The following is a 27,729-nucleotide window of genomic DNA, read 5'->3' as shown; positions in this document are numbered from 1 at the left end:
TTCATAACGAATTTACTGGCTAAAATTCGTTGAATAGAATGTTTCTGAAGATATCGTCGAGGAACAATATAGATTGAAAAATGCCTCAAATGTTTGGAAAAATTCGAGGAAGAGATCGAAGAGAAAGTTTTTGGTAGATTCTTAGAAAACGGTCGGATAAATTTTTGGTAGAATTCAGAATTCAGAATTTGAAATAAAAAAGAACGAATCTCAGGATAGAGACGAATTAGCGTGTTTTATAGAAATAATTATAATAAAGAATGTCAAGAGCAATTGATGACCAAATTCTAATAAAATTCTATCCAATCTTCTCCATGATATATCCAGAGTACCATTGATTTTGGAAGAATTCGAGACAAACCGTATCATATCGTGTACTAGATTCGAGTCTAGTACCGTTAAGCTACCATTCACCGTGCATTTAAGAAAACATTGCACTTCAAAAAATTATATAACTTTTCCAAATAATTTGAAACATACTAGAATACCACTACCTGCAATTATATAATAATTCAGGGAAAAATCTAAAACTAGTGATGCATAACAAAAAATTACTCAAAAATTATGTTTATTAATGTCATGTTAAGGTCGCCTCGTACCGTTCTATGTCACCATTCACCGTGCGTATAGTTTTCGTCATGATTTAATTTTGTATCTTGAAAAAACGTTGTTGATGGAGCAACTATGTTGCTAGTAGTGTGCGCACTCATTTTTAAGAGTATTCAAATCTTCATTTACAATAAAAACCATAAAAAGTTCAAAAATTGGCTAAATAATTATTTTTTGATTAAAACCGTTATAGGAGGTTTGACTGTATTGTCCAAACCATTCCATATTCACTCAAAAACTAAATATGAAGTAGTTTAATGACTACATAGCAATAAATCTAATATTACCAAATAATTTCATGCCTTTACACTAATGTACTGTAAATGGAACCATATATACTGAAAATGATCCATTCACCGTGCATTTGGGTTTCGACTGAAACACAATAAAAAATTCTAATTTGCATAAAATCTCATTGCTCATACGATGAAAAACATCCTTCTAATAGTATTCACAGTCAAAACTTGTTGATATTTTGAAAAATTTCATACTCTATCGTTAAAATGAAAAATGTGACTTTTTGGCCTTTCTACTAAGAGTGTTGAAAAATCTCATTAGACGGGGTTGGTGGTCTGATGGCTACCGCTTCTGCTTCATATGCAGAACGTCATGGGTTCAATCCCAGACCCGTCCCTTTCCTCGTACTTTGTAGTTGTACATTTCTCACTTGCTTCTATCTTCCATTCTAAATATATCACACTCAAACTATTGGTTCATAGCAAACGCTAGAACCAGAGACGGACAAGAAACCGTTTCCCTAACGCTTCCTACTTCCACGCGCACGCCTTTCTTACGCCTGATACATAGGTAGTCTGCTAACCACAAAAGCAAACCTCTCTGCTATGCCTTTCCCCCAATCCATACATACACTCCCGCATGAACTGGCGTAGATGCAGTGGAATATACGGTCTACGTGGGAGCCAGTTCAATGCATCATCAATTCCTCCCCCTTCCCCTCATTGGTCAGCATTCTGACGTGGCAGGTGCCATTGTTGCCTTAAGATGATTAAAAAACGAAGCCAAACTTTGAATTTTCAAGTGCACAAGACGAGAGTATCTGGCAACAGTTTACGTTGAAAACCAATCAAATTGTTTGCTTGCTGGTGGTGACCATTGGGATAGATTTTCAACGCAAAGCGCTGTTTGGTTCTCAAGTCTTGTGCTCTTGAAAATTTGAGGTGTGGCTTCGTTCTATAATCACCTTAAAATAGAAGATCACCAGCACTTATACACTGAGGATGCCTGTTAGTCCCAAGCAGTCATTCGGTTGGTTCCTCGTGTAAGTGCAGCTGATCTGGCGATACTGGAGTAGCATCCACGGGCGGCCAATCAAGCTCAAGCTCAAGCTCAGAGTGTTGAAAAATCTCATTATCAAACAAAATTCAAATGATTTTGACTACATAAACTAGATTTTTCAAAATACTTTGTGACTAAAACATTTCATCAGTTTTATCTTATTTTGCTGACAAAAGAATAATTTGTGAAAATTGTATGAATATTCTGTAGGAATTTGTATATGTGCACGGTGAATGGAGGCTTAACGGTACACGAAATGTGACTTAAGTGACTTTTTGTCATAATGTAGTCACTATGTTCCTCAGACCGCTATTATCAGAAAAAAAATCTCCATCAAATCTAAGCTCGCCAGTCGTTTTCTATGACTAAGCTACACGTCTGTGTGAAACTTTGAAAAAAAAATCGTGTTACCCGTTTTGTAGTTACGCCCTTTTGAAATTGTTAATCCACAAATTCAAAGGAAATCAGAGATACTCTAACGGTTTTCCGTGATTTTCAGAAATAATATACCACCAATACTTCAAAGTTGGTTTCTATAGGAATTTATAACCTCTGGGCAAAGTTTTAAATCACAAAAACGACCGAATTTAGAGTTACGCCCTTTTTGAGAGCATAACTATGAGAAGCACTAATTTAAAATATATTGTATATGCATTCGTTAACCATGTTTGAAAGTTATCGCAACACCTTTTATTTAAAACACTACCATGAATTTAACAATTTCGATTAATGATCTATGCTAATCTAATCTAATCTAAGTGCTTGCACTGCCAATAACGAAAAGCATCCTGGAAATTCCTAAATTTATTCAGGTATTTTCTTGTCAGTGTTAATATTTGCAGAACACCAACGATATGGTGCAAATATTAAAACGGCCAGGCCCACTGCAATCGACATTTTAGCCGGAAAAAAATGTTTTCTTTGTTCTCGTCGATTTTAGATGTTCGATGTCTTCAGAGCAGTTATTCGTTATTCAGTTGTTCATCTTCTAAGAAAAAAATTGAATAGGGTGGCCCATATTTAAGTTAAAATATTGACTCAAACTTTTTTGTTTGATAAAATTTGTTGCTGTGCTCTTCTGCAAACTTTTAAAAAATGTTATTTTGAACAACTTTGTTGAAGACACTTTTGATCTAACTCTTCATTTAAGCTAAGTAAATTGATTTTGAAAGATTTAACCTAAAGTCGATCCGAAAAATCAGTTATTTTGGTATTACTTTTTTAATTTCAGTTTAACTTGAATGTGGTCATCAGAAGAGTTACAGAGGAAGTAATGATACACATTTTTGCTCAACATCGCAAGTTTGTAATTCTTGTGATTTTAAAGTTATAAGCAAATTTAAGTGAAAACTATGAAATCTTTAAATGCCCTTAACTCATGGAGTTGGTTGCCTTTTTTCAGAAACCGACTGGTGAGCTCAAATTTGACAGAGATTTTTTTCTGGTAATAACGGTCTGGGGAGCACCGTGGTAGTGACCTTTTAGTGACTGGGTCGAAAATACCAAGTCACTAAAAGTGTGTAGCCCAGCTAAAAATCAGGCACCTGCCAAAGGTCATTCAAATATTTCGTAAAAAAAATAGCAAGGAATTATAAATTTCATCTGAATTCTGCTAGTATCTTGCCACCACATGGTAGGTAGCTACTAATTATTTTTGAATCCATTCAGGATCTATGGTGTATAGTGACGAAGAGAAGTAATGCCGTTGGTCCAGAGATGAACTAGCTTAGGGTTAAAAATCTTTAAAATAAAGAGAAAAAAAACTTTTTTCTAATATTTACTCCAACATTTTTTTTTGTCTTTATTTAAGAGGCTTTCAGCCAAACGCTGGTTCACCACTCCAACATTTTCCCTGAAACATTGTAGGAAGCATTTAGAAGTTCTTAAAAATTCTGGAATTTCATTTAGGAAAACATTCCAATATTTCTCTGAACTCGGATTCCCCTGAAACTTCCAGAAGAAATTTTTCCAAGTATTTCTTCATGAATTCATCCAAGAATTACTTCAGAGATTCATCCAGGTATTTGCTGAGAACATGTATGAGCATTTTCATAGAAATTTCCATAGAATCTGACATTCTCTCCAGGAAGTTTATAGGAATTTCCAAAAAGATTCTTCTAGTCGTACCTTTTCAGACGCTTCCATGAGTTACTTGAGCCATTACATGTATGCATTCATATAGTAGTTTGTAAAGAAATAACTCCTGGAGATTCTTGGCGATCCCACCAGAGAATTTTCTAATAGTTCCATCGATATTTTTTTTGTGAAGTTCTTTCAAAGATTTCAGGATTTTTTTTAGTTTATTTAGTGAGCCTTTGACTGCATAGTTGTTTATTGTTCTGTACATTCAAACCAACATTGTTCAAACCTTTGATACAGCGACTTTTCTAGAAACCTAAGCCAATAAATTCATAATTCCGAATTGTTTCATTGTATGTGATCTTGATATCCATTTATGATAAATATTATTATAAAAAACAAATAAAAATTTTACCCTTCAATTTTGATGATGTATTGATGACATTATGATGAAGTAGTTATTAATTAGTCCTAAAAGGTGGCCTTCAATACCGAACACAAGCAAGAAACGTGTCGAATTCCTTAATCGTGTATATTACTGAACGTGTAGACTCCAGGACCAGTAAGTTATTGCCATATCAAAGCATTTGCTGCATTCACATTCTTTATTTTTTAAAATCGTGCATATTACAACGATGTGTTATTTCTATCATAGCTTCCTCTTCTTCTAACACACCACTCGATTGGACCCTGTCAATTGTTTGATGATGTACGATGTTGGAAGCTGTCCGATACTAGATCCCTACCATTTTTCAGGATCATACAAAGAATTCATCCATGAATTACACTGAACATATATTAAAAAGAAGGAAATTTCTCAAAATAATTCTGCTTGGATCCCTCAGAACGTTACTTTAGAAATTACTGTTTAGGATTCAGTAGTAATTCAAGAAACAGCGAAACCATATTGTATATTCTCCAATATCCTCCAAATTTTTCGGGAATCGCATCTCAGTTTTCCCCCCTTTTTGAGATACATATTAATGTTTGAAAAATATGTTTTTTTTTTTCAATAAAAATTGTCATATCTCATGAACGAATGAATGGAATCCCTTATTTCTTTCACTAAAATGCGCGTTTCAACTAGTTCTAAAACTTTGTAGAAGACGTAATTTTGATAGATGTTGGTATAAATAAGTGATGGGCAAAATATCAGTTGTTCATGGACGACCCTACCCTGCATCTTTGAAAAAGTCGTAGCAAGGGCTACAGTAGACGTACAAAGTTGGCAAAATTAAGCAAAGAACAACTTCCTAGAATATCATCGTCATAGTCAAAATATTTTTTCTTTCTAATTCTGGTCTGGCCCTATGTGCATTCGGGAAATTGTAGTGCATCATGCTAAAAAAGTTAATTACTGAATAGTATTGACAGATGTTAAGGTGTACTTTCAAATAAGCCTTCTCAAAATAGGCTTATCGAAAAGGCTTTGTTGAAGATCAACAAAAATAACCAATACAACTAACCTAGACAAATAAAAAGTATTTTTGACTTGTTTGCTGATTTGCTCTCAACATGATATTGATATTCAACTCATTAACTTCCTTTTATAGTGCTCTTCTATTTTATTGAGTGTGTTTTGCATTAAAATATAGTGGTTTTCATCAATATTCATTTCGGGATTTTCGGGGCGTCAGATCTAATACCCCGGGAAACGGGAAATCCCGAAATTCCTCGAATTCCAATTTATTTTGTCCCGGCATGTCCCGGTATGGACACTCCAATTGGAATCATCCAGATGTCTAGTTTTTGAGAACAATTGGAAGATTTGGAATCGTCCACTGGTACGAGGTTATACCGGGTAATCACTGGATCAGATGGAGTTAAAATGATCCCAACTTCGTCTTTCGTCAACATTTACTCAACAAATTGGTTTGAATTTAAATTGTTTTATATAGTTTCGATTACCAATGCCATGTTAGAAATAAATTAAACAATTTGACCAGTTTTGATCTTGGGTAGTTTTTCGGCTCATTATCGGGCCTCTATGGCAATGGTCTCAGATAGGTCAGTTTTGTTTGTCTAAACTGTCAAATTTGGTTGTCAAACTTCATAAAAACTATTATGATTTCATAGGAGATAAAACGGAGGAAATCTGTCAAACATTGCCGAAATGGCAGCACTCATGGAACATTATACCATTTGTTTGATGAATATACGTTGAAGGAAATATCAGAAGAGTATGTCTTTAAGTAAGCGTAGGATGAATTTTATCCCTATTGAGAAAATCCTGAAAAAAGTTAGTGTCATTATTAGGTGGATCTTCTTCTTTCTGGCGTTACGTCCCAACTGGGACAAAGCCTGCTTCTCAGATTAGTGTTCATATGAGCACTTCCACAGTTATTAACTGAGAGCTTTCTTTGCCGATTGACCATTTTTGCATGTGTATATCGTGTGGTAGGTACGAAGATATTCTATGCCCTGGGAATCGAGAAAATTTCCTTTACGAAAAGATCCTCGACCAGTGGGATTCGAACCCACGACCCTGAGCATGGTCATGCTGAATAGCTGCGCGTTTACCGCTACGGCTATCTGGGCCTCTCTAATTTTAGGTGTATGCTTTATGCAATTCTTGAAAATATCTGAAGTATTTTATGGAACAATCATTGCTGAAGTTATATGCAAAACTCAAGAAATAAGTCTTTGTGGTTTTAAAAGCACTTCGAAATACCTAGAGAATTTGATTCTAGAAAAAATTCAAGTTTCTGGAGGAATGTCTAAAAGAATTCCTGTGGAATTTTTTTACAAAAATCTCAAGGTCAATTTTTGTGAAATTCATGACGAAATACTGATAAATACTTCGAATAACTCTGATGTCTGATGAAATTATGAAACTATTACTGGATAAGCCGCTGTTAGAATTTCTTTTAGAGATTTCCTTAGGTTGATTCTGGACCTCTTTCGCAATCTATTAAATCGTCAGACTTTCTAATCCACTCAAAACCATAACCTGGGCCCTCACGAAGTCTGAGAAATTGAATGAATTAACACTCAATGGAGTGGAATGACTATGATAGATATAATAGAATAAGAAGGGTTGACGTCCTTCAGAGTGTTATATTTTGTACAAAAATTTAGAATAACTTCGTGGAATGTGTTCTAAATTGTGATTTTGTGAGAAGTCTATGAGGTCGTTTGACACCCTAACCTGGCTACGCCCATATACAGAAACCATTTTACTGAAAAGCATACTCACATCTTTCATAAGTTCCTTGCGCAGTTCCGCTTCGTCGTACTCAGAGTTAAGATCAGTATGATCAGTTTCATAAACGGGATCCCCATCAGGACCTTGAGAGATCGTCCCAATGCTGCCGAGGGATCCGGCAATTGTCGAAATGTGTTCAATATCAGCCAAAGTCTCCTGTTGGCTATGGCTAGCAGCATCAACCCTGGCAGTAGATCCACCTTTTTCACAGCCAGGCCACATTTCTTCTTTTTTGTTCAAACATAGCTTCCACTCACTGCACTGTCCCACAATCACTGTCACCGAATCTTTGTCCATTTGTTCATTCCGGCTAAATTACACTATTCTGTTGAAATTACGACACTGCATCCTGTGTTTGCGTAGTTTGTTAACAATATCATTATCACTAAGGCAGTTAATTAGGCTGATAAACACTTTTTCGGCAGTATTGTCGTCATGTAGTACGTGAGTACACACTACACATGAATCGATGACACGCGTTGTTAAGGAAAAGGGAATACCCTTTATGTGGAACACACACCTTGATCCGGCACTAACTGCTTGAAAGCACGCAAATTTCCATGTCCTTCCTAATTATTGCAAAAGTATATATGTTGTCCGTCGAGGTAGGTATTTCAAATACAGCTGAACACCGTCCGGTAATGTTAGTTCCTGAGGATTAATAAATGGGAATTACGTAATTAGTTTCAGGAAATGATGTATTATGATTAGTTTAACAAAAGGCCACCCTCGTTGGCAGAGTAGATGCTGAATAAAATGTACATCAATGGAATGCGATTTGGAAGTTTTTCTTGTACTATTTAAATGATTTGTTTTTTCGTAGTTTAATACCTCATCTTATTGAAAATGTAGTTGTTCTGTCTAGTTGCTCATATATTTTCTAAAACGTTCAAAGTTTTTTAATGGGAACAAATAGAGCAAGCCTCACACTAATTTCTTTCACTAGTTTTGTTACGATTGGAATAAAAAATAAATGATTAAGAGAGCTCTAAGATCCGCAGAATTTTGTTGTTTCAGATGTTTCAGATTACCTTAGCAGCATTCAAATTAAATGAAACAAGTTTAACTGGGTTGCATATTCATCTTTTTTATTCTTGTGTTACGTCTTAATTTTGAAAAAGCTTTCTTCACAACTTATAGTGTTTCAAACATTCTAAAATATCGTGTCACACTGCATGTACCTACGTAATTTCCATTTACTTAACAGTATCTACTTAATAACTATTACGTAAATGGGATTTGTATGCATTAAGGGCTATCAAACATTCGCCCAGCAAAAATACATAAATAATATGTAAACTGGGAACATCAAAGCCACAGACAAACAGACGTAACACTGGAATTATTTTCATTGTAAAGCCAAATAGCGCACAGTTATAATATTTGGTAGTTGGTTGATGGCTCACTCGTACCTCTCTCACAGCTTTCGCTCGAGTTTGACGTTACAGTCGGGTCTTTTATTAGACCCTGTGGCCAAGGATTAGATAAATTTGATTACTTACAAACCTGTTTTAAGTAAAACATTGGCCTGATTTGTCCCGCGAATCATACTCACTGTAACTTACAGGATGAATTCTAGCTGTTTAAAAAAAATACTTCACTTACTCTTCACAGGCTTGATCGAGAACATCTTCAAGTCCATTCGAAATTTTATTGCAGTTTGCATTCATAAACATATACTGCAAACACATTTCTACTTTCATCGTCATCTTAGAATTTTGAGCCATAAAACCTACGAAAAGTGACACCTTTACGATCATCTCACCACATAAATTATAGACATTATTGTGTGGCCACCCTTACAATTTCACGCCTGTGGGCCATAAAACTACCCGCAGGTAGGCGCCAACTCATTACTTTCTATATTGAACTGTTGCTTTCCATGTCTGATGCTGCTGCATGCTTTCTTCATAAGGCACATAAAAGTTAGGGGCCAACAGCAGCTCTACAAAGCGCAGCACCCCTAATCATTCTACCGATGCCCATTTGATTAAGTCATGTAGCATCTGAACGGTGCACAACCCTGTCAATGGCGATTAAAAGCAAACATAAATTATATCTCTAAGATCATCCCATGCTGATAGCATTGCGTACAATTCTACGAGAAGTCGGCTAGGGTATACTCGAAGGAACTTATTGGTTGGGATGTTTTATCCTGTGTTCCGTTATTCGCTGGATCCATGAGCCGAATATGGCTTCTGCAGGAGTCTTTGAAGGGGTTCGTATAACAATGACGATGCATAAAGGAGAGAAGAAATCCCTGAATCATTCCCAAAACAGTCGCACTACTAGTTTGAAGAAAGCGATTCGCTTTATCATGTGCAACATTCTGAAACGCCAGAAAGGTGGCTATAATACTACTGATTAATGCTATAAGATAATCGTAGAATTAATGATGACTACATTTCCCCTATCCAAAAATGATGTCATTGATTACCAGCATTGATTTATTTCATACCTCCACGACTCCCTACAATGTCTCAAAGGGATGTCGGAATAAAAATAAAAATGTTTTACAAACATGATGATATCACGCGGAGAAGTGGTGCTTCCTACTGACTGATATCATAAACCACTGATTATACATTCAAATTATATACCTTCCAAGTCTTTCATTTACCCACCGATATGTTCATCATTTATTCAATTGTGCATCCCACCATCAAGCACAGTTATTCAGAACAAAAGCAACGTGACATTATGTTGTGCATTATTCAGCTATCACTATTTCTCAACCACAATCCTTTTTTCACCACATGGTAAACAGCAGTGATGTTGAATTTTATAATGCTGAACCAGCACTGAGGATCGAAATCAATTTGAACTTCGAGCCAATGCAATACCATTTGAATAGCAAAAGGTTCTACGTCATTACCCGGAAAACCGGATTGCAATGTACCGGAATAAACTACAGTCGACTCTCCACAACTCGATATTATATAACTCGATATTTTTTCGTTCCCTTCAAATTCCCATACACCATGCTTTCCATAAGCCGATATTTCTATAACTCGATATTTCCACTAGTCGATGTCACGAGTGAGACAAATTTCCAGAATTCGATATCTATCTGAAAACCCTTTCTATACAGGGAAACAATGACGACTTCTGGTTTTGAAGTGAATAAAGACTTAAACCAGTTAAGTTAGAGTTGAGAAAGCATGAAAATTTAAATATTGATTTTCAGTTTAAAAAAAAGTGATTTCTGAACCATTTTCAAAAACATTTTCGAGTATAATTTTTCAAAATATTTAACTATATTTTTTTGAATAATATTGGTGGTCTACAAAAGTGGTCATATAAGTATTGGAAATACAGAAATTTGATCCTTTGATTTTAGGATGTTTTGTGTTTATATACAACTCGATAATTCTATAAGTCGACTGTATTCACCCGAAAACCGGTTGTCTACTTTTCTCAGAATGTTGATTACCCGAGTAGCAGTTCCCCGAAAATCGTATCTCCAAATGTAAGTTTCCCGAATGCCAGTCATCCAAATGTCTCATTTTTCCAAAATATATTTAACTCTCATAATAGTCATAACTTTATCCATTCGAAGGCGTGAACAAATCAGTCATCTGATTTACACCCTTCTTTATTTGATTGGCGGTTTGTTTTTCACAATTGACCTTAAAAGGTGGCCTGAAAGAGATGTCTCGAACTCTCTAAAATTGTGTACCATGGAATGTGTTAACTCCAAATATAACAATTTATTACCAACTCAAAATATTTGCAACATTTACACGACTTGTTTGAATTCTACTGAACATGCAAGATGTCAATTCAAAAACAAAATTATCTCAACTTTCGAGGGCTCAAAGTATCAGCATACTTGTCACACTATATACGAATGTGAAATGGTGAATTGGCAGCTTTCAATAAACAGCAGTAAAAGTGCTCCTCGAATACTAAGCTGGGAATGAAGCTTTACCCCATGTGAGCCGAAATGCCAGCAAGAAGAACAAAATATGTCTCGCTTTCAGTATCATAAGGGCGTAGTGATCGATTTCTTTTCATCGATTTTCTTTTCAGCTAATGACTTGGCCGGGCGACACTTTTCGGCTGCTATTTTTGAATTATATTGGGTATGATGTGGGTATAATAGGAAAACAGTTTCAACACAAAATGAATCGCACTTGCTCTACGCGCGTGTGTAGTATACATGAGATGGATGGATGTAGGTTATGAAAAGGGTCCGAGTGATCTGTGGGGATTTGAATTCGAAACTTGCAACCATCTAAGTTATTGGGTCACCAAGTGGCTCGGTAGCTTAGTTTGTAAAGCGCTCGTCCAGCATACAAGAATCCTGGGTTCGAATCCCAGCCGAGCACGTGGATTTTTTCATAATTTGAAGTAATTTATTGAATAACCATGCGGATTGGATTACCGAAAAGCTAAATATATGCTATTTTTGGTTTTGTATAAAGTTTCATCATGCTGCATATTAAAATGCCGCAAAAGTCGTTTAAAGAAAAGAAAAAAAGAGAAAATCGACGAAGAGAACTCGATCTCTGCAGATACGCCTGTAAAATACTAAACGCGAGAATTCGTCTGTATAGGTGAATTAGTTTCCAAACATTTATGCAAAAACTAATTCACATCAAAGCATCCTTACAATAGGCCTTACGACGCCCATACAAAAGTAATAAAAAAACATTCTATTCCCTACAATGAAAGTTCGATCAAAAGTTACAATGTTCACGATAAAAACCAATTTCAAATTTCAAACGATATTATTGAAAGTGCAAATCTTACTTGATTAAAATTCGTGTGGAAAGGTCGATACCAACGCTAATGTGACCAAGTACGCAATAAATAATAAAGACGGGCACTCTAGATTTTCCTTTATTCCTCACACACGGAGAAAAAAACAGGACAGTTTGAAACAACCAAAATGTTTGTTGTTTTTCAAACTTGAATTTAGTTGCTCCTAACTTTTGTTTCGTTGCTTTAAAACTGTGTCATTTAAATGTTTGGGTATTTTTTACTTGAAATATTTGTAATGTCAACAAAAAATGCTAGCTCCACACTAAGTTTTTAGTTATTTCCATCTAAAATACAGTTTCTTCCCATATCTCTATATGTTCAGAGCTGTAAGATTCAAACTACAATTCTAGTTTATCTCAATAAAAACACTATGTTGAAGTGAATCGATAAATTTTTTGAAGAAAAAACAAACCAAAACAAAATTTTAATAATTTATGCTAGGTTACAAGTTTCGGAGATACTTGGTTAAAATTCGTCGATGATTAAAACACGTTCAAATATCGGCATATTACACTGAACAATAAACAAGGTTAGTTGTATATTTTGTTTTATTTTGATATGAAAACAATTATATCTACTTTTATCGATTACATATCAGTTGAGAACATCATTTCCCATAAAGGTCGCCAGGGCGTAATATATCGAGTTTCCCATGTAACTTTTTTATGGAATTCTATTTTATGTTGATACGCACTCAGTACGAGTTTTTATGCCAATTGTAAAATAAAGTTTTCAAAAAGTTTCAGATGGAGAAGAAGATGGAATGAACGCTTTCTAACAAGCATATTCACAGTTTGATTCAAATGAAAATGTGTGTTGATTCCATCCAAATATGCTAGTCTCCGTTATCTAGTGTGGTGCTTCCGTCAAAGGGCAAAAGTCCACTGGAAGCATTAACGTATTTTTTTAATATCGTGTAATCCAAAACAATCAATTTGTTTGGAACGACAAACATTTTGGTTTGTTTCAGGAACTGTCAAAATGAAACAACAAATGGTTGTTGCAAACAAATATTAATTGAATTTAACTGGAAGACCTCTAAACTATTTACTTTACTTTTAAGTTTGTTTCAACAAACACGGGAAGTAAAATCGAAGTAACCTTTTATTTGTGCAAAATTTAAAGTGAAGTTTTGGTTGAAATAAACTAAAGTTTGTTTGTCTTGACTAATATTTTTCACCGTAAATTTTAGTCAACTGCATAGAACATCAACCAAACTAAGTACCGTTTTGTCTCATATTCCGAACATGACTCATATTCCGAACAGTGGTAATTTAAAAGGTTAGAATCGATATTTTCACATTTTTTTATGTGTATAGAGGACTTTAATCATGGAATAATTGATCATTTTGTTAAGAAATTTGAGTGGTTTCCTTGAAAAATCGCTACAAAAGTTTGGATTATGAGTCATGTTCGGAATTTGACACATCAAAATAAAAATTGTGGTGGCCACTGAGAGCGAAGAATCGCTTACTTATGAGTAGAACTCTCATGTTTCAAAGTTTTTGCTTAACATATAGAAAACATTTAAAAATCAGACAACCTGTATAAATTTAATTAAATATACTTTATGAATGGATGGAATGGAAAGTAAAAGAAAGTATGTTGAGAGTAGTACTATGTTAATCCTCACTGTTCTTGTAGTTATTGTGTTTGTAAAAATTTTTAAACATATCAATCATATTGTGTGATCAAAGAAGTTGACTGTCTGAAATGCATGAAAATGTTTCTAATTATTTCGTGAACATTATTTAGTGGCAACGCCATGTGCTTGGCATTTAATGCCTAATAAGATCTAGTCTTAAATTATATTTCTGGGGACTTGACGAAGCCAATTTCGAAAAAAAGCATTGCAAAAATATCAAGATCCAGGAAAATAATAAGTTTGTATGATGATAAATTCTCGAGCTGTTTAGTGGAATAGTAAAAAGCAGCGTTGGGAAAAATCTTGGAATTCAATCCACAGTAGCCAAGGCAATCATATCACAGTCAGCGAAGTCAGTGAAACTCACACCCATCGCTGCTGTAGGCAAAAAGCCTCGAAAATAGCAAAATACCCGTTGCTAAGTGCAACCCGAAATTACTGTAGAAAATTGTTTTATTTCCGGCTGCAATTCCAGCATTTAGAGCCTTCAATGACACTATGGACCAATGCACGAGTTCGTTAACTGACGTTTAAGCGGTGCCATGTTATTTACGTGACCATGGCAACGAGTGAATTCGGCACCGTTCAAACGTCAAATTCGTGAACTTGTGAATTGTGAACTTGTCTTTTGATATAGAAAATTCTAGGCTAGGCTAGGCTAGTTGATGAGATTCAAGATTTTATACTACTGTACTGGCAATAGCCACGTGAGTTTCTCGAAATTCAAGCCTACTACTATTACCATTCCCAGCACTGCAAATAAGTAAACCGAATTTAGTACTAGGGAAAATGTACAAGTTATGGCCATAGTGGTTCCCTATTTGGCCATATGTGACATTTTGATAACTTCCACATTTTAAATCTTTTCCAATGCTTTAACATCAAGATATATCTTAAATCTAACTACTACAACACACAAATTTTCAAAATATGAAGATATTTAAGTAATTACGTATGGCGAAATAGGGAACCACTATGTCCATAACCTGTACACTTGTTTACCCTATATCATTTAATTCCACTAAAGTTTGTATCCCTTGTCTGATACGCGTCAACTGTAAGGCCGTATTCAGTGTCGGGTACTAAAAAATCATTCCCTTGCTCCAGTAGTTGCCAATATTGTGTTCCAGTAGTGGATCAACTGATGAAAGCAGTGCTTTAAACAGATATATAAAAATGAAGAAATGTCTTAGAGATCTTTATGCTTCATTTGAAAGATTTCAGATTATGCTTCAAGGGAAAAATAATAATCCTATGTAAAAATCAACTAGTTTGTTTAGGATTCCTTGTACCATTCCCGAACGTCTACTACTGGAGCACTAGCGCAACTACTGGAACACTTGTACCAATAGTGGTTCAAGCGATTTTTCGCCCAAAATATAATTTTATTACTCTTTTTATATTTTTCCCATATAGTAAGGTTTGAAATCCTTCATAAGGCTTTTCGTTATTATTTTATGATTTTTATTGCTTGAGTAATCCACTATTGGCATTAGCACCCTATATAAAGAAGCGTCTAAAATATAAAGTAAAGGACCACCATATTCAAATAACACCGGGGAATTTTTCGGCTTTCAGTCTAGTGATAGCGATTAAAACGTAATGTTTTTTTCTACGCCCGACGTTTTAATCGCTATCACTAGACTGAAAGCCGAAAAATCCACCGGTTTTAACTATAATCAGTCGAAACCATCAACATACTACATATTCAAATATTGGCTAGAATTTTTTTTTATGATTTAATACCACAACTAAACTATTCGTAAAATATGAAAAAAAAAACAAAGGCAAACATTCATTGTTATTTTTGTATGAACGCAGTGTAAATCATATGCTAAAAAAATACCACTTACATGTAGTTTCAGTATATCCGAAGGAATGTTTTGATAGGTTTCATTCGCATCTACCACCAATACATGAGCACAATATATTCTTCGATGTAAGAATTTGGCATTTCCATCTTTTGTCTCATTGAAATAATTCATTCAGAAATGTTTTTGATAAACATGAAAATTTATAATTTACTTTTAATAAACTCCACTTTACTGACATGTATGTTTGAAATGCACAGAGAATGGCTCAACGTATAAACCTATAGCATTCACAAACACAAAATCACACCCTTCGCTGCCACCCTCATCGATTCGCGAGCTCCGATACTATATCGTCATCCGGAAGCGTATCCTTCCAACGCATTACACTATGCAGCCCCTTCATAACTTCCATCGACCACCCGCACAACCGTATCACATACACTGTTGAAGTTGAATGAACTTTCGCGGATAATTCCTTCGAATATCGACAATACTGAAACAAACTACTCAAATCTACACGTTCAATAGTTTTGCAAATAAGTGAAAAACCGGATTTGTTGAAAAATATTACAAAACACTCGCCCTAAGCCAAGTATTCTTTACCGAAATTGCACAACCCGAAAGAGTAGCGTGTTCGCCGTTGTTTACGCCATTTGTTTTCGTTCCAAATGCTGAATGCGCTTCTTACGGTGGAGATGTGACACAACGTGAATAGATGATAGGGGAAGGACGACCTATTTTGTAGGGATACCAACTTGTTATACTCGTTTCTTTTGGATTCAGACATTCCAATTGATTTTTTTTTTTTTTTCAAAAATAATTCTGTTTTGAAAAGCTTCTAATATATAAGACATTGTTCATACACAAAAATAGCTCTCGATTCTGCTAGCACTAAATTATGGCTCCCTAAATTTTATTGTATTCTGATATAATCTGAATATTGTATCTATATGTCGCACGCATTTTTTTTTTCAATTTCTTTTTAGTATCATTTCAAACATTACATTAATTGCTTATATCTAGGTGTTCTGTGTTAGATAACACTATCATCCTAATTTGCTAAAACAAATTTAAGATTGTATTAACATTTTGTTAACAACATATTACATTTCATTTGCCGTAGCAGTTCAGATTTTTTACAGGTGAGTTGATTTCACCTGCTTATAAGAGAAAAAAACACGTTTTCAATTAACTTAACCTAAATACATAACGCATTAATCATGGCAATAGAAGATTGTAACGTTTCTTGCCTGAAATTATTAATTATTTTATTTGACATTTTTTTCAATGTTTCAACATTGTATATTCTATGTAACTCATTGGTACTATACCAGGGAGGAAGCTTCAGAATCCTTTTCAAAATTTTATTTTGAATTCTCTGCAGAGCTTTCTTCCTGGTATTACAACAGCTAGTCCATATTGGTACAGCATACAACATGGCTGGCCTGAAATTTTGTTTCAATGTCAAAAGCTTGTTCTTAAGACAAAGTTTCGATTTTCTAATAATAAGAGGATAGAGACATTTTACATATTTGTTATATTTGGCTTGAATGAGAAATGTCAATACAAGTTGTGCACAAAAAAGACAGTGATTTTCGTAACTATGTACCAACAAAACCTACACCAGACAGTTATAGTTAGACAAAACAGAGGACAAAAAACGAAAACTATATTAACCCTCTGAGGAAAACACAATGACCGTGTTAAAACATCGGGCAAATAAGCAACTCGTTTTATCTTAATTAAGACTGCGTTGCCGAAAAATTAAGATTAAACTATATAGTCGATACTTCACAAATAATATACTTCTCGATAAAAAAAATCGTGCATACATTATATTATGGTACAAAATAAACCTTAAGACTGTTGTGCAGTTGATGCTTCTACTGAAACTATAGGCACCTAGGTACCTTTCCATAATTAGTCAATTGTTGCTTCAGTTGGGTATATTTTTGTGAATAAAATGTGTATAGTTTTAACAATGACATAAAGTTACAGAAAAATAACTTTTTATTAGTTCGCAGACATCCCTATTTAGATTCACAAAAACTGCATGAAAACGTGTACCCCGACACCGCAACTGGGGGTTGAAATATCTTTAGACATATAGTAGGTAGTGGAGACAAAACGTCACCGGAGAAACTACGTGCACCGGCACTTGCGCACTAAACACGTGCTCGGTTTCGGACTGCCAACGTACAGTGTTGTTCCGTGAATTGATATCTTCGCATTGATTAGTGATGGTATTTTTATGTGAAAGTTGGCCGTTTTCAAGTTATCTAACTCACACTTGAACATGTTTTAGATGGGGATATTTCATTTGAAAACTTTTCATTAGAGATCGTCTGGCTTACTAAACGTTTCATGAAAGTTTTGATTTTCTGTTAATAAATGGATAAAGATATTTTATAAATTTGTTACATATGGCCAATCTAATTTTTGAAAATAAAAATATAAAAATATAACTTTCAAAAATTACATTGGGGGCATTCAAGCTAAATGTAACAAATATGTAAAATGTCTTTATACATTTATTAACATAAAATCGAAACTTTGTCTTAAGCTTTTGATCTTCAAACAAATTTTCAGGCCAACCATGTTGTATGCTGTACCAATATGGACTAGCTGTTGTAATGCCAGGAAGAAAACTCTGCAGAAGATTCAGAATAAAATTCAGAAAATGTTTATGAAGCTCCCTCACTGGTACAGTACTAATGAGTTACATAGAATATTTAATGTTTCTATTGGAACAAATGTTGAATAAAATTATTAATAATTTTAGACAAAAATCGTTGCAATCTTCTATTGCCACGATTAATGCGTTATGTATTTAGGTTAAGTTGATTGAAAGCTTTTATTTCTCTTTCATAAGCAGATGAAATCAACCCACAAGTTCAAATTCTGTTACGGCCAATAAGATTTAATATGTTGTTAACGAAATGTTAATAAGAGCTTAATTGAGTTTTACCAAATAAGGATGACAGTGTTTTCTAACACAGTACACTTCGATATAAAAAAGAATTGAAAAAAGTGTAAAAGCTTATAAAACACTGCTGGAAAATAGATTGCTCCAGTTAGAAAGTAATGTAAAAATGAAGAAGAACATTAGCCATTTTAAACAATTGAAAGTACAACCCGCACTAGACTGATGCAAATTTTGAAGTTTTTGCTCCCCTATGCTTAAACGATGTCAATTATGATAAAAATGATCCTCCCGAAATTGGAAGTGATTCGGAAGAAATTTGGTTTTGCACACGCTATTTGAAGTTTATATGGAAATTACTATGGAAAAGGCAAATCTTTTGTGTTCAGTCCTCTAACTGCTCGTCATAATTACCTATGAAAAAGTGAACACACTCATCTCATGTGAAAACTTCCCAGCTAAAACTTTGCCGAAGACCACATTTCGATGAGACGTAAGGATAATTTGTTATTATTGATAACAAAGTCTAAATCATGCCGAGATGATCATTCAATTACTTTCATAGCAACACTGCTTTTTTGTTGTAGAACATAGTAGCCTGGATTACTTTGATCTATTCTTCCCGCCAGGAGCACCACTGTTGCCTGCCGAGCAGTTGGTTAAGCATGCAAAATGCAAACCCACTTTATGATTATGAATAGCAATTTATCCTGACGTCCAATCGAAATGTGGTCTTCGGCAAAGTTGTAGCTGAGAGGATTTCATATTAGGACAATTTATTCACTTTTCCATAAAATATTATGACGAAGAGATAGATGGCTGAACACTAAAAATTGGCATTTTCCATAGTAATCTCCATATAAATTTCAAATGACGTGGGCACAGTCAAATTTCTTCCGATTCACTTCAAACTTTGGGAAGATGCTATTTATCATAATTATAATCGTTTAAGCATAGGGGAGCAAACATTTCAAAATTTGCATCACTCTAACCCACACACTACTATGGGTCCTCTTGTAATAATTATTAGTCACACCACATGCAGTTCAAACGGAGATGTACTTTATATCCGTGTACTATATATCTATATGGTCCATTAATGAGGAAGCCTGCAAAATGGTAACATCGAATCCATGTCCAAGATATTGGTGTGAGACTCTACGCATCCATCACCATTTAAACAATGCGATTGTATGGTTTTGCTTTGGTTTCGATTGTTACTATTGGAATAACTATTTCCTCTTCCGATGTGGCCAATAATCATCGCTAGAAATGATACAGTTCGTTAGTCATAAACCGGTGACCAGTGTTCCCAAAGGCAGATTTTAGACTATTTTCCAGCAGCCCAGTGATGGTACCCAATAATCATCACAATTTGGAGTCAGACATTACAATGGACTATGGCTTGAGTTTGTGCTACAGTTTGAGATTGCATATCTTTCTAGTTCAACTACCACAATATACCGCTATTATTGCTCTCGTCTCATCTGTTTCAATGCATGAGCGTTGTAAAAATCGCGGGTGGGAACTGGAAGTCAACATCATAAAATTATTGACAAGTAGAAAAAATAGATGGGAAGCATACTCTCAGTCCCAGTACAGTAATAAACAAAAAAAAAACTTCATTGATAAATCCATTCTTCGAGAGAGTTACTATGATAGCGTAGCAAACTTCAAACGGTTGAGGAAATACAAACAAACGTCATACTCGCTGTTCGTCTACCACCTTTTAACGGTGGATTAAAATATAAGCACTGTTCATTTTATAAAGAAGGTAAGGGCCCATTCGCAAATTTCATAACGCTGAAGGGGGTGGGTGGGTGTCCTTCTGATGTTATAGCTCATACAAAATTTCTGGATTATTCATACAAAAAGCGTTACAAGGGGGTGGGTGGGGGTCAAAAATGGCAATTTTTGGCGTTATGAAATTTATGAATAAACCCTAAACACTTTGTTTATAATATATCTTTCGTGTTTATAAATGAAACCGAAATCGGTTTTCTATACATCCTTAAACTTCGATGTTATAGAAATACAGTCGACTCTCCACATCTCGATGTTCTACATCTCGATATCTCTCCCTATGTCGATGATTTCATAAGTCCCTTCAGTCTGCATACATTTTCACTCTTCATATCTCGATATCCTCCTTATTTCGATATCTTCATATCTCGATGTGTTTCTGTTCATTTTTCGTTCTCAATTTTCTCTCCGTAAGTCGATATGACCAATATAGAAGGTTACTAGACCAAAGTTTTGGGATTCAAAACAAATTAAGAGCGCTAAATGACGTTTGTTTGTGTATAACTTTCTAGGCAACGAAGTGTTTTTCAATCTAGTATTCATCAAAAAATTGTAATTTTTCTCGATCTCTCCCTATATCGATGGTCCCTTCGATATCGAGATGTGGAGAGGCGACTGTATAAGAGCATAAATAAAGGTTTTGATTGAGGAGTTGTATCAAGTAAACATTGTTTTCACAGAACAAAATTCTTCATTGTTATGACCAATGTTTGTGGTGGTACGCTTTAGTATCCTACTAGAAGTAGGGCTGCGGAATTACCAATGATATTCCACTAACCTTTGATACTAGGTCCACAAAAAAACGTTTAGTTTGATATACTAAATAAATCATACTTGTATAATAAAGATCAAAATCATGAGTTTAAGGCATATTGAAAATTATAAATTTTACTTATACTACTTATTGAAAAATCTCACATTTACCGATCAACAACAATTCGATTCGAATAGGTTCTCTTAGAAGAGCCAATTATGGAAGTGGTACATAATAAAACATGCGATTTAATTGCACCAGTGATGCAAATTTTAAGATTAACTATTGTTTCTTATATAAGAGCTATATTAGTACTTCTGTCAGGATGCACTTTCAGCCAAAAAAAACTCAGCTCATTTGAGATATATTCCAATTTAAAATACTTTTTCTTAAAAAAAATTGCTGCTACACTGTAGCAGTGCTACAACAAACTTGAAATTTTCCAATGATGATGTGATGTTTTTTTGAAGAACACACGCCCTCTTTGAAAAAAAGAAATGACGAGTTTTTAAGCCAATCCCTTATAATCATTTATTGTGATATCTTTAAAAAATAAATACAGTGGGATTCCGTTTTTGGCAACAAAGTTGAAATTTTCAGTTGCCAAAAACGGAACCGTGCCAAAATCGGAACCCATATTTCAAATTTTATTTTTCAAATATTGGTTTTGAAAGTATCATTACAATGTTAATACATCATTTTTATGGAATCATAAGGCGTTGAGACTTCGAAAAGGTTCACTTCGGAGCATTTTCCGGGAGGGTTATACTATGCTATGAATCTATAGCTCCGTAATATTAAATCTGGCAAACGATTTTGTGGTCGCGTTTTTACGCCTCAACGTCTTCAATTTTTTTAAAAGTTTAATGCATAATTTTTGTATAAGAGGGCCTTGTAAAACCAATAATCGCATAAGTGACTTTTATTGAAGAACTGGACATTTTCTTAAAACTATGAGAGAAAACGAAAAAAGGTGTTTTCTTTTAAAGACGTATTTGCGAATCAAAAGCGCTGATATTGCAAAACGGCATAACCCTTTTTTTTCCTAATTAAATGAACATTTAAAATCAATTTAGCTTTTGGACTTTAGCGTAAAATTTGAAAAATTCGGTGAGTTTAGAATTGCTCCTTCAATTTATGTTTCTAATAAAGTGAAACATTTTATAATGAATGGTTAACAGTATCAAAAGGGCAAACATAAACATGAGAAGATGCATAAATGTCTTGTAATTGTGTAGAATTTAAGGTGAAGATGAATCGAAGCCAAAGTTCAAATTTTCAAGAGCACGGATCTGGAGAAGCAAACATCCGTTTGAGCTGAAAACCTAATCGAATGCTTACCACCAGCTAGTGATCAATCGATTAAGTTTTCAGCTTAAACGGATGTTTTGTTCTTCAGATCCGTGCTCTTGAAAATTTGAAGTTTGACTTCGATTCATCTTCACCTTAATTTTCACTTGAAATAATTTTTAATTCAGCTAGATATATGTTTTACACCTGCCTTATGAAATCAATTTAAATTTACAGGATCCTGTTATGAAACCTCAAGAACCTTATAGGAATCTTCAGGTTCTCATAAGAAATCTACAGAAAAAAACGCTTGAGCTCTGAAGCATCTTGCCAACCATCCGTAGGATCTCGCAGAGCGTTCTCAGGATCTTGCTAAGGATTTTGCTATGAGTTAACATCTTGGAATTCCGCTGCGATGTTGCTGAAAATTCTCAAGTCTCCGATGAAGAAATTTAAAAGTTTATTATTATTAGGCTACCACTAGCACACCTCTAATTCCAATGGGAACCTTTTTAAAATCCTCAAGCTTTCGCCGAAAATATTAAAAATACTACTAGAAATTCACATTATCCCGCTTAAAATTTGCAAGACGCCCTAGAGTTTATTAGGAATCACCAGATTTTGGACATAATCCTCCATAACCAGTTATACACTCTAAAGATCCCTCAAGAAGCTCTCAGTGTCCACTTGGAATCTGCAGATATTCTCATGAATTCGTTAAAATTTCTGAAAAGTCCCACAAGAACGAAGAATCCCTTAAGGATTCTCCAGGGTACAGTTAGGAAACTCATACACTCAGCTCGTGATGATGTTGAGACCCGTATCCTTGATTAACAATCTTGTACAGAATTCTGGATAGTCTCTTAACAAATCTAACGCCTTATAGAGTCTATAGAAAAGAGAGAACGTAGCTTTAAATAGTTGACGCAGAAAGATCAATATACACACCAATACCACAGACAAAAAGTAAAAACACTCTCAGTCGTATTTATCGCACGCTTCAATGGTATTATTGAAAATAAATTGTATCTTGGACTGCATTCGCATTTGTCATGTTATTTAATGAAATTTAAAAAAAAAGTTATGATACACGACATTTTGCTGTACATATTTGTATCTATTATTGCGGTGTGTTTTTACACACGCAATGTATGTAAATCCATAATAATAAAGACAGCGAGACACAATTTATGATTGTAACTCTGTTTGAGTCATAGATTTTTCGTTGCTCTTATGTCGGTGCTGGTGCTTTGTTCGAACAAGCTGTTCCAAACTGAAGAACAGTGTTTTTTTTTTATTGTATCACCTACTGGCAGACTCAAGTGGGCTGGTCACCTAATATGAATGCCTATGAAAAGAGGTTGGTCTTAAGTTGAGATACTGGTGGAGATCATGAAACGTTGCCTATGTATGACCAATGACCATTCTGAAGTAAATAAGCGCGTACGCGAGTCCTTAGTAGTTGGTGAGATTTGGGGAAACATCGACGAAAATGGAGATCTGGAATGAAATCGGTGTGGAGTTGACATGCTTTTCAAGTGACTAAAGCAACAGACACGATAATATTTACAAAAATTTACAAATTTTAATGGTATTGAAAAATGTTGCCAAAAACGGATCTATTTTGTTGCCAAAATCGGGGGGTGCCAAAATCGGAGCATGCCAAAAACAGAGCATGCCAAAAACGGAATCCCACTGTACCGTTTAAAACATTTGCTAATTCCACTTTATAAAATACAGTAATGTCCCGATTTTGTCAGTCCCATGCTGCATTTAGCTAAATTGCAACAAAAAATTTCAACAGGTTTCAAGTTTTATTTTAACTTAAGGACTTAGATTAATGATTTTGTTAATTTAATTTTTTTTAATTCCATTTTCTATGTACCGTAATCCAAGGTAATATTGAGCAGTTTGTTGGATAATTATTAAAAATTTCAAATTTTAAGATTTCGGTATTTAGATGATTGTATAGACGTGGTCAAGGTCATAATTGCACCTAATATTGCCAGGATAGACGTGTTTACTCTGATTGAACTAAATATAAATTTAAGGCTGACAAAATCGGACAAAAAGAGATGCTATAATAGGGGGTAGATAAAATTGGGTCAAAAAGGGTACTAAAACCGGGAGTAGATAAAATCGGGGGTAGACAAAATCGGGTCCTTATGGTAAAACGGGCTGCTTCACAAGCAGAAGTCATGAGTTATAGTTGAATCTTTCACTTGCTTCTATCTTACACTCTTAATATATCACAGCTCATAGCATTTGTTAGAACCAGAGGCGGACAAAATCCGTTTCCCTACGCATCCATTCTTCCATCACTATAGCACGTCTTTGCTCACGCCTGATACATAGGCAGTCAGCTAACCAAACAGCAAGCCTCTCTGCCATAAGTTAACCACCCCTAAACCTTCTCGCAAAAACTGGCGTAGATGCAGGGGTATATCCGGTCTATTTAGGGAGCCAGTTTAACACTTACACACTGAGGGTGTCTGCTAGTCCCAAGCAGTCACCTGGTAGGTTCGCTCGCATATTTTTTGACGTTTACACGTTACGGCTAAACACAGCATTTTCACCTTTGCAAGTACATATTTTCACGACGATGATTTTGACCACAGTTTAATCTACGTGTTACGTCTGTTTGGCTGTTCATTAGTAATTAGTTAATCTGAATCGCATTCATTCGTTTTTGATTCACTGCTCATTGCAAAATATGCCTAGAGTATATAATAGTTGCAATCACGTAACTCAAATTTTCAACATTGTAAGAGAACCTACACAAAACGTAAATTATTCTCCACTGTTTTCAAACGCATTCCTACAGAGTGAGCCAATAAAATATGTAAAAATAAATACATTTTTTTTTATATTTTTTGTTTCTATTCGAATTTTAAATAACTTATGTATATAATTTTAATTTGAACAAGTACTGTTCTGTTCAATAATCGTATCGGCACTGATAGAGTAAATATAAGACCTTAATGTAATAATCGTTACTATCATATAACAATTTTGAATGTTTTGAAAGAATTTTTCCCCACCAAAGTTCTAAATTGCTGATTGGAACATAAAATATTTGTATTTTTGTGGCAGAAATATCTGATGCCTGCATAAAAATACATACAGTCGACTCTCCACATCTCGATGTTCTATATCTCGATATCTCTCCATATCGATGATTTCATAGGTCCCTTCATTCTGCATACAATTTCTCTCTCTACATCTCGATATCCTCCTTATTGCGATATCTCCATATCTCGATGTGTTCCTGTTGATTCTTCGTTCCCAATTTTCTCTCTGGTTGTCGATATGACCAATATCCAAGGTGACTGGTTGAAATTTTTGGGGTTCAAAGTACATAAGGAACGCGCAATGACATCTGATTGTTTATTATTTTCTTGGTAACGGAGTGTTTTTCAATCTAGTATTCAATAAATATTTGTTTTTTGTCTCGATCGCTCCCTATCTCGATGGTCCCTTCGATATCGAGATGTGGATGAGAGGCGACTGTAAAGCATAATTGAATTATACCCAAAAATAGTTGTTTTTCGAAAAAAACTAAGATGAAATGAAATGCAAAATTTCTGCTCAATCATTGAAATTATTATTTAGCATGTCTATGAGATTTACTATGAAAAAATTCACTTTTACATAGAAAAATCGCCAGAGGTCGGTCATTGATCTCTATCAAAACTCTTAAAGAAGACCTCGATAAGTAATTTGTTGATGAAGAACATTGCCGAAGCTATCCTACACTTCTGAAAAAAGTTATTCAATGAAAACCGATTGGCAAGGTGACGTAAAGGACACGTTAAGAAGAACAATAATAACAAAATTGGACAAAATTTCCGAATAGTCAACACGTAATAACCTTTTTGCAATTTCTCATCGTAATAGGCTGTTTTTCATCACGCCAACCCGTCATGGAATGGTCTACTTTCCCGCATTGTCGTATGAGTTTATTACCAAACTGAAAAGCGTTTGGTAATGACTCATTACGCAACGCATTTTAGTTGCGTAATGGTTCATAAGGCAATGCTTTTCAGTATCTTAATGAAACACATGAATTTATATAACTATTATTCTTGAAAAAACGGAGAGGTGCTCTTAAGATTCATATAATTATAATTATTAGGACAAACTGGAAACTTTAAGAGAGTTCAATAAGTTGTTCTTGCTACTGTGACTCTGGAATCTTTAGCTGGAAACTCAATGCCTTCTCATCTGTTACAGTCGACTCTCCACATCTCGATGTTCTACATCTCGGTATCTCTCCCTATGTCGATGATTGCTACGGTCCCTTTATTCTGCATACGATTTCTCTCTCCATATCTCGATATCCTCCTTATCGCGATATCTCCATATCTCGATGCGTTCCTGTTAATTTTCGTTCTCAATTTTCTCTCTATATATGTCGATATGAACAGTGTCTAAGGTTACTAGACCAGATTTCAAGGTGAAACATCTCGAAATCAAAAGATGGCCGACACAATGGCCGATTTGTGCCCCTACTCACGATTTCAAAGGCACAAAACTGGAGAAATAGTTGGTAAACGTTTTTGATCTTCTTATTTTAAGCTTTCTGCTAGTGCATAAAGCCAAAATAAAAAGTACACTGTTGTTGAATGCTTTCTTTGTGAGATTTGTGCCTTTAAAGTTTTAGTGTAATCTTAGAAGTTGATTCAAAACCGTTTCACCTTAAGCGATTCAGAACAATTTGGAAATTTAAGATAACGTTCGTTTGTTTATTAGTAACGGAGTTATTTTCAATCTAGTGTTCATTAAATTAATGTTCTTTGCCTCGATCTACCATTTGCATATTGATGAAAAATAATTTTGAAATTACTCCTCAAGTAACTTTTCATGAAATTGCAAAAACAATATGTAATTATCAAGCTCGTCAAGCCTCGTCGGATTAACGTACGACTCGTGCTGTAAAAATCTTCATCCTGCCCCTTGTTGCGTAAACTACTTTTTTGCAATTTCTCATCGTAATAGGCTTTTTGTTCACGCCAATCTGTCATGGAACGGCCTACTTTCCTGCACTGAAGTATGCAGTGCGAGAATAGTCATTACGCAACTGAAACCAGTGCTGTTACCAGTGATTCATTACGCAACGCTTTCTCATTACGCAACTGTTTTAAGTGTCGTAATGAATCATTACACATCATTTTTTTCAGAAATTGTAAAATGATGGTGAATGCATTCCGATATAATCTCTGATACCCTCAAGAGGTCTTCTACGAAATTGCAAAAAATGTCGTACGTAACTCGTTGCAGAACTCGATTTTCACAGCACTCGTCGTAATTGGGTCCTAAAATGATTAATGAATTCATGAATTGTTTTTATTAAATAATACAAAAGAGCATGTTATTGCACCTACTTTAGCAATTTTTCCAGCTCAAATAATTGCTATAACACATTTAAACTTTAATTTTAAAAATGATTCCAAATATCAACCTTGGCAGTTGTGATCATGTTTGACGTTCACTTTGTGGACTAAAATGCCACAAGGCTTTTAGTTTAACACTGGGGTTGTTCCT

The 27,729-nt window shown here is 34.7% G+C and overlaps 1 protein-coding gene across 1 annotated transcript in view; it reads right to left on the bottom strand.

Moving 5' to 3' along the window:
- Nucleotides 1-16,087, bottom strand: part of LOC5572280 (protein rhomboid) — a 313,031-nt gene extending 296,944 nt beyond the window's left edge. The window contains exons 1-2 of the mRNA XM_021843038.1: nt 15,455-16,087; nt 7,181-7,840 (exon numbers count right to left, since the gene is read on the bottom strand). Coding sequence (XP_021698730.1) covers nt 7,181-7,486 — 306 coding nt within the window. The 5' untranslated portion in view covers nt 7,487-7,840; nt 15,455-16,087. The remainder of the gene's footprint in view (nt 1-7,180; nt 7,841-15,454) is intronic.
- Between the last annotated feature and the right edge of the window lie 11,642 nt (nt 16,088-27,729).

Source organism: Aedes aegypti, chromosome 2, assembly GCF_002204515.2.
Source record: "Aedes aegypti strain LVP_AGWG chromosome 2, AaegL5.0 Primary Assembly, whole genome shotgun sequence".
Lineage (NCBI taxonomy): Eukaryota > Metazoa > Arthropoda > Insecta > Diptera > Culicidae > Aedes > Aedes aegypti.
Note: the sequence above shows the minus strand (reverse complement) of the source record. Positions and strands in the feature narration are given on the sequence as shown.